The following is a 9,100-nucleotide window of genomic DNA, read 5'->3' on the forward strand; positions in this document are numbered from 1 at the left end:
CGTCACCAGTGATACGGTTAAAAGCAACCATACAAATTCCCTAAGGGAGACACATGAATTCTGTCATTATATTCTAGTCTCTGTGGCCACACTTTTTAACAGTATAGGAGGCAAACAGTTTTATCTGCTGGCATTTGATTCACAAAAGGCAAAGCCGAGGCGTGTGATACCGGGATGATGCCTTGGTTTTGTATTTCTACATAAGTCAAATACCAATGAGCATCGTTTGACAAGTTTATTGTGACACACTTCATGTATATCCATTCTCTGATAAACAGCTGACCCGATTCCCTGTGGAACTTGTCCTCTCAGTCAGGGAAGTCATAGCAGAGGCTCCAAACTCTGCCTAGAGGGCATGAATAAAACTCCCATTAAAGTCAATGGACGCTCCTTCCAACATACAGAAAGACAATGGATTCTCGGGACAGAATCAGACCTAGTATGTCATCTTTGTAATACATTCACTTTTCAGATACATGAAGTACATATCTTTAAAACGTGATATAGGACATTACAATATATCCAGATCTTAGGAAAATGTACCAAGTAGTTCTGTTGCAGAATATAACAATCATATAAGGATCAGGTATGATATCTGATAGACTCATCTGGGACTTTTAGGGTAAGAAGCTTACGGCTGAGGTATCTTTAGGTTTATAGCCTTTAGAACAAACACACGATTTCAACACTGCGTAACTGGTGTAAAATATTATGTACTGTAAGCTCCATTCTTATTGTCTGCTTCACGTAAGTTGTGACATTGAGCAGCTAGACACCACTGATCGAGGTACAGAATTTTAGAAGGTACAATATCTGCACCCAGTCGCTCAAGACACTCAGTGCCTCATCTGTGGAAAAGACTGGTTTGTGTATTCAGTAGTGGTGTCTCAAATACAACTGGTGAAGTTTAGGAATATATAATATTAAACACCAAGAGATAAAAGTAAAAAGACAGCGCAACACTTGTGTTTTCAGTTTTATCTTGCTCGCAGTATTTATTAACTCTACTCATTATGGTATTAGTGATAAATAAGGATAATACTTTCTTTTACAAAAAATTGTAAGGATATATTTTATAGGATTAAACAATCTGAGAATTTCACAGAAACATCAGAATTGAAACACTCATAGCTCCAACTGTTTTGTCCAGCAGCTTTTCTACCAGTTCAAAAACATCCAAGGTTAGTATTTAATAAAAATATAAAACCAGTTATTCACTATATCAAAACTCTCACCTCCTTTAGATTGTAAGTAACACTTTTGACTGTAGTTGCCACTCAAATGTAAAATAAAAGTAGCTGCAATCATAATTTTTCCCTCCAAATCACCTGGCAAAAGGAAGTAATCCTGACCAGGATGGAAAAAGCATTGTCAAGCTCTTACGCATATCTGCATAAGCAGACTCACTGAAGTCCATGCAACAACTTCTGCGAGTAAGGGTTAATAGCATGAATTAAGGCTTGTAGGATGAGATCCTAGTTTTGGTTTGCTTTTTTTCTTTTAATTTTTTATGATTCACGAGCCTGGGATCCAGTCCTGCAGTTCTTTAATTGGGTAAAACCTGTATTGATATCCCTCCATAGTTAGTTTTCTCTTTCCAGTGGGTCCAATTCAGTGAGTCACCAAGTGGTGGCTCTTCAGCAATTCAAGGAAGAATTGTAGTCCCCGAAGGATAGTAGGTGGGGTTCCAGCTCATAAAACACAAACTTAGCTACATGGACATTTTGCAAGAAACGTTTCTTTGTCACACCTAAGCTACATGGACATTTTGCAAGAAACGTTTCTTTGTCACACCTACTAGGCTTTTCAAATTCAGTCTCTGAGATGAGTCATAATAAAAACCCACACAAGTGTTGTGAAAAAAAAGACAAAGCTGAGTTGGAACTAAAGACTTTTTGTGTGTTTATGTGTGTGTGTGTTAGGTTAGAATGCAACACTACGTATCAGTACATTCTGCCAGAAACCATCTTCTAGGAGACTTCAAAACTTTAAAAATACTTTCAGTCTGCTTTCCCTAAAAAAAGGAAAAGTAGTGTCCATCCAGCGCAGCTGTCTGTACCATGTGCATCATCGGAAGTCATAGTGTTCTAGCACAAACATGGTGAGTGCAGATACTGTATACTAACAGAGAGCTAAAACTTCTGAAGCTGTTGTCTGTAGCTCCTAGGAACAGCAAGTATGACAGGTGCAAAACCTATATTTGAGGCAGGAGACTCTTCAATTTGATTAGTAGTGTCCATCCAGCGCAGCTGTCTGTACCATGTGCATCATCGGAAGTCATAGTGTTCTAGCACAAACATGGTGAGTGCAGATACTGTATACTAACAGAGAGCTAAAACTTCTGAAGCTGTTGTCTGTAGCTCCTAGGAACAGCAAGTATGACAGGTGCAAAACCTATATTTGAGGCAGGAGACTCTTCAATTTGATTGAGACCAGATCTTCCAAGGGGAAGAATCGCTGTCAAGCCAAAGTGATTCTTCCCGCTTAAGAAAGCATTCTGCCCTTCCTAAAGGCTCTTGACTAATAGAATCCTACACATTATGTCAGCTCCTCTGTGGATTCTGGTTGTTGTTAAAAACACTATAAATATTTCCATGTTTGTCATACCACTTAACCTTGTAATGTGCCTTCTTTGATCTGTTGAATAAAAAGATTCCTTTCATCTTCAGGTGTCCTTCCGTTCTGAGCCCGAACTATACATGTGGGCCTGTGAAGATTTAGCATGTATATCAAATGCTGCTTCTCATTCTTTAGCTCTTCAATCTGGGCCTTTAATTCTGCATTGATAGTTTCCAGCTTTTCTGATTCCTAGTGAAAGGACAGACACAACTATTAGACTGAGTAGTTCAAATGGTTAATTACAATGTTTATCTAACAGTTGTGGACTCTTATTGGTGGGAAAGCATATGGCTAGCTGAGAAAGAACTTGCGTGTTTCAGATTGAGACTTGCCTTCTGAACTGAGCGTAACAGAAGTTGAAAGGCTAAATTCAGATGTGTATTGACTTACAAGAGCAGGCACGCAAAGCACTGTTGCTGCCTTCTGCAAAATTATTCCGTATTTTTTGAGTCAAAAGTTTACTCCAAATTATCTACACTGCTTAGTAACTCCCTGGAATATCATGTCACGTATCTGTAAACCCATGTTAAGCTAACAAAGTAAGGACATAGCTTTTTTCTCCCCTGCCCCTGGATACAGGAACGAAGGCAGACCTGTTGCTGCTGTAATGTAGTTTTATAAAGAGCAGGTGAAGACACTACTGGGGTCTTAGGACACAGAATTCAGGGCTACTATGCCACTCATTTAATAAAGAAGTCAGAGACTACTTGGTGTTTGTAGGCCATTGATCTCCACAATGGATATTACATGAAATGAGATTTTACTTCTTCGTATTCAGTGTATATATTCAGGTTAATATTATCCCCACAGAAAGATCAGCCACTGAAAAAGTACTCTTTTCACTCCTACCACTCTTTCACTTTTTTTTTCCAGTCTTAACTAGGTTTGATTTTAATATATATCATGTTCATTGTCTTATAACTAATGTTTTGATGGGTTTACAGAGTTCTGGGTAACATCTTTCTGTATTTCCTACTGTGACAGTGTCCCTGTGCTGTCTGTTCGGATCCTGGCAGGATGACAGGTTAAGAACAATTCAAGCCAGTCACTTACTTTCTGCAAACATTCTGTTTTTTCCTTCTTTTTGTTTCGGCACTTTGCAGCAGCAATTTTATTCCTTTCCCTTCTTCGCTTTTTTCTTTCATCCTCTTCAGGAGAAAACTATCCCATAAAAACAGATACACACAATCCGTTAGATTTCATAAATACTCAACCTGTATTTTGATACCTTCTGCATTTTTGAAAGCAACGTGGATAGTGTTGTCAGTGCCCACATCATGAGTTACATAAGGATGCGATTCTGACCTTGTTTGCCATACAGTAAAATAGTAGTAACTCCATTAGAATTGTCGATAAAAACCTGACTGGAGTTTGGATGGATGTAATCCATGTGATGACTCACTTTAAATCAATGGGACTCAGAAAACTTGCCAAGTGTCTCCTCGGGCTGACTCCCACACCTCCATCTCTTCTCCGCTTCCCAAGGAGGAAAAGTAGCAAGGGGCAGGGGAAGCAGAGCCGAGGATGTGGCATGAACGAGGCAGTGAGAGTGCAGTGAACTAAAGGCAGCACTGAAAAGGGGATATTGACACACTCCTTCAAGCTTTGTTTTGTTTCCAGTGGAGGCTCAGACCAAAGTGTAGCTTTTTCCCTAACTTAAGCTATTTCTCCACTTTATAGGAGAAATGTTTTTCATGGAGACTATCATCTTAAAGTAAAAACCTAGTGTGGACATTGCAGGGCCATGTCGACCTCAGTGTAGTCCATGTGGGTCTTACTGCACTGTCCTCCCTGAAGTAAAGCTGCAGTGATTTATTCCAAGTTCAACCACAAGTAGGCAGGCAAACCAGATGATTAGCACTTGCTCTGATCTCTGTAAAACATTGTCTTTCATTCATAATCAAAAATTAAATACCTAACTATAGGCTTCAGTGGAAATGAGAAATACTATAGGGTTTCCCAGAAGCACTTAACAGAAAGCCAAGCACAGGCTTAAAACGATCAAGTATGACGTGGAGGGTTGCCTGGAATAATTACCGGTCTTGTGGTGAATTTTTATTAGAAGATTAATCATTCACACTGAAATTCTGCTTAAAAAGTCATACCTCTGTTTTCATGACTGACGTTTCAATTGGCCTTTCAGAAACTGTCACCGTGTCCAATGTAGAAGACATCCTGTGGGACTGACGTTTGTTCTGAATGGCGAACCTCAGTTCCTCTTTCACTAGTGGGGTTAAATTTGTGAAATCATCAAACCCCAGTGACCCTGCAGGGGACAAAGTGGGAACAATTGCGGAGGCGCTGACTTCTAATGCGGATACCTGGCCTGAATGTTGGACCATCATTTTTCTGAAAGGTAAAAAGAGATAATAATGATAATAGTCTTTCAACAACTTTAGAAAGGCAAATAATATCTCCTAGAGATGTATTTTACAATGTGAAATAGTACTCTACTTCTTGCATTGCTTCAGACCCCATTCCCCATCTACCCCAATCTCTCCTTAGCATCAAGCAGTTAAGAATTTGGTCACTAGTAAAAATTTCTACTTTAGGTTAACTTCAAGTTGGTATTTAACAATAGTAATAGCATTAGCATATCACACAATATCTAGGTCTTTCTGAAATTTAATATGGAAAGAAAACTATGAATATGTATGTATACTTTGAAGTTTTAAACTGTTAATGTGTGGCAAATGAGAATCGAGTGAATAGGAAGAGAAAGAGAATATGAAAGAAAAATTAGAAAGCAAAGAAATACTAATATTATTTAAAGCACAGAAGGAGTTGAAGAGTATCTCTATCCTCAGAGCTATACTACCACAGATTCCAGCTTCAAATGGACAGTGTACCTTGTCCGCAGCTGCCTTTAGGCACAGCTCAAAGAGTTCTCCTAGAAGCTGAAGTTTGCTAACCAAGACAGAATCTGTCACAAAATTAACAGGCTTGATTTTACACAGAGTTGTAGATCTGGTTATAAACTCCTGAAAAACAATTAGCAATAGGAGCTGGCACAAAGGTAAAAGCCTATACATGCTCTGGGGCTTCCAAGCACTGGCTGAGTTGGAGGATTTCATTGGGTCATGAAAAACGTGAAGCCATTTGTTTCATTCCTTTGCTCTTGTAAAATCTGAAACTGTCCTCATGTGCTCTAAATCAGAGGTTTGAAATTCTTAAATATTTACGGTCAGATCTCCTGCTGATATAAAACAGTGTGACTAAAGAGACTTCAGGGGAATTATGCAAATGGACACCCATAGAGGAACCTCATTTCTAGCAGTTTTCCTATGAAAACAAACCTACATGACAGTGCTTTCTACTTTCCTCATTCTTATTAAGTTTTAGCCAGTTTTGGAGGGAGAGAGACCCCCTGTATGCTTTGTAAAAATTGGTGACTCCACCGAGGGAAAGAACAGCGGTCAGCCAGCCTAACATCATGAGCAACCTAGCTAGCCAATGCACACAGCTCTGCAAAACACAAACCATCCCTCACCCAGAAGAGGTGAGATGAGAGGTCTGGAAAAAAGCTGAGCGTTTGTAGGTAGCCTAAGGGACAAAAGGTGCAAATCCATAGGAAAACAGATTGTATTCCCTCCCTTATTCATAAAGTACTTCTGCTAAATTGGATTTTACCACGTTGGTTTTCCAGCTTTCTTTGGTGTGTAGGTTTGGGGTTTTTTTTAATAGCTGTCTGGGTAATTACAGTATGTGTTATCTACTCTTGATTAGAACTGTAATAATTATAGCAAAGTCAATTATAATTAACTTAGTTCAGGTAAGCAAATAGTTGCCTCAGGGTAGCAGTGTGGGTAAGTTAAATTTCCACATGGTCAACCCAGAATTGCATAGTTCCCCGTACGCTACTTCTGTAACCCAGCAAGAAATGTCTGGGGTCACGTGCCTTGACAAGAAGACAGATTTTGCTCAGAGATATCTAAAAATACACTGTAAATCCACACTGGTGCAAATGAGAGTAGAATCTGGCTCATCTCTAAGTGGAGTAAATGTAAAAATGTGAGGATGGCGAATTGCCGGTTGGTAGAAAACGCCATGTCCAGCTGCAGGGTCTGCCTCACTTCTTCCTCACCCAGTCACCACAGGAAGAGCTGAAGATTTCCGAGTGTCTGTGACTGAAATCCTGAGCCCAGTGGAATCAAAAGAACTTTTTCTGTTGACCTCAAAGGGGACAGGATTTCACCCATAATTATTAAAGATGAGGAAATTATTTGGAACAATTTGTTATTCAGAAAGACCTTGGGAAATTTATGTAATTCTCTTCAGAAAGCCCCTGCTCATGAGTCACATTTAAAGTACTGATACGGTTTAATCCTATAATCTCAGAAAGCTAACAGTTACCCTCTTCCAACAAGTCAGAAACAGCCCTATAGTTTCCAGCTGAAGTCCTCCCAGCATTATTTATCAACATTCAACCATTCAACTCATTTAAACAGGCTAATTCCAGGCACCCCTCATTGCTAGCAATAAGTTTAGCTATTTTCACTGAAATGTCAGTCTCCCTGGCTTCCAGTGATGGGTTCATTCAACAAAGTTGTTTTGGTATAATTCAATCACACCAGGAGTCTTAAATTAACAGTAAAACAGTTTCTCCAGCCTACAAAATAATGAATTGGGCTAATCATTTTCCAGCACTGGTGATTTATTCAATTATTTTTCAGCTTAGGTCAACTTTTAATTAAGGTCAGCAGCAGCACCAGAGGAAACCAAGAATGTTCACATTTCAGAAACATGTCTGAGAGATTGTATTAATTGTGCATTTCTACTAGTTAGTGCTAAGCGTGCCACGGGCACCAAAACAACCCTACTATAATGTCCTCAGGTACTCTCATCTGTCACTAGGGTAAAAAACCCAAAAGAATGGGAGGGTGCCCATAGGGAGGAGAAAGCACCGAGGGGGACATGTCCTTGACTACAGAAACTTGTTGCTCTCCTGCCTGAACAGCTCACTGACCTTCCAGACATCCTGAAAGGCATCTCTATTTACTCAGACTTTAGGGAAGGGAGGGCCTACCAGGGGGCTGAGGCTTGTGTCAGGAGTTCTGCCATGAGCCGAGCCCCATTTCGCAGAGCTGTTTGCCACTGGTTTGCTTTCCTGGGGCTCTTTCTTGGGGCTGGGCTTCTGGACAGTGCCTAGGAGGGCAGGGTTCCGGTCTACCATCGAGATCATTAGGAGCCACCGTGACAAATGACAAAAATAATCAGCCTTATGTCAAATGTACTCAGCAAGCTGAATAGATTCCCTTTTCATAACAAGGTAGATGTTTTCCAATTTCTGAGGAACAAATCTGCTTTTAGAAACATTTTATAGGAATTAAAATTATATTTTGCTATTGAAAAGAATGCAACAGGTTGCCCTTCCCTTTTCCCCAATTTTTGTACAAACTGTACCTCTGCCTATAAGCCACCAGCAGCACTGTCTCTTTTTCTCTGGGTTTGTAAAGGCTGGGGAAACAGTAGGAGTAAGAGGATCAATCCTTAAAATGTGATTACATCTGGGCCTTTCTCATACAATCTCTGTTTACTTTGTTAGACCGTGCACATGGATCTCGGCTCCAAGCTGGTTCAAGTCCTCCTGAAGTTACCAACACTGCAGGTGCTGAACATTTCACAGACCTGCACCGGAAAGGCACAGCTTGTTCCCAGTGTGAGTTAATGCTTCATTACTTTATCCTCAGTTTTGGAATTCTCCAAAGAGAACAGCTTTTCTATTAATGGTACCCTCCCAATTCACATAGATTGAAACCACTTTATTCCTTCGTTCTCCCCCTGCTTTTTGTTTGTTCTTTTGGTGATGATTCTTTCCATCTACAGTGAACTTTTACACCTCATCTGCCAATATTTTAATTTCAGAACATACTTCCTAGCTGTACATTTCTACTGTTTAAGGGTATTCTTGTTTAATATTAATCTTAGAGGTGACGACTTTCAGTCCTGTCTTTTTTTGCTTAACTGCAGATGGCTGACTGTGCCTTTTGGTTTTATTTCTTCATATGAATTCCTTTTCCTCTGGTGCTGATGCAATAAACCCCGATAACCATTGAGGTTAATCTTAAACAGCATTAAGAGCAATTACAGTTCACAACCTCTGTGCACGCTGGTTGACCTTAAGCTTTCTGACATCCCACATCATTCCCGAACCCTTTTCTGCTGCCCTCCAGCTCCTCAAACGCTGTTACTAGGAGGAAAATTGATTTCCAACAGGAAACTCGTTCTCTGAAACAAGTTTGCTGTTGTGTCACGCCCGACTCGATTAGGCAACAGTTCAGCAACTGATCTTCTTCATATCAAGACACGGGACAGAAGGAAAAGTGAGCGTCCCTGGCTCACACCGAGAGTTCCCGCTCGGTTGATGTCTGTGCGAGAGAGGCAGATACAGGCGGCAGCGGGGGGATTACTCGCGGCCTGGCCAGCTCCCCTACAGCTCCTCGGTCCCTGCCCACGCGGACCCTCCGGGGTCGCTCGGCCG

General features: G+C 40.5%; 1 protein-coding gene across 1 annotated transcript; it reads right to left on the minus strand.

Annotated features, from left to right (window-relative positions):
- Positions 1–2,610: 2,610 nt before the first annotated feature.
- On the minus strand, positions 2,611–4,964 carry ATF3 (activating transcription factor 3). The gene is made up of 3 exons (XM_010150992.1): positions 4,725–4,964; positions 3,673–3,780; positions 2,611–2,808 (listed from the first exon to the last, which is right to left on the minus strand). The coding sequence occupies exons 1-3, from the start codon at positions 4,962–4,964 to the stop codon at positions 2,611–2,613; spliced, it is 546 nt and encodes a 181-aa protein (XP_010149294.1).
- Between the last annotated feature and the right edge of the window lie 4,136 nt (positions 4,965–9,100).

This window comes from Eurypyga helias, unplaced genomic scaffold, assembly GCF_000690775.1.
Source record: "Eurypyga helias isolate BGI_N326 unplaced genomic scaffold, ASM69077v1 scaffold12114, whole genome shotgun sequence".
In the NCBI taxonomy this organism is placed as follows: domain Eukaryota; kingdom Metazoa; phylum Chordata; class Aves; order Eurypygiformes; family Eurypygidae; genus Eurypyga; species Eurypyga helias.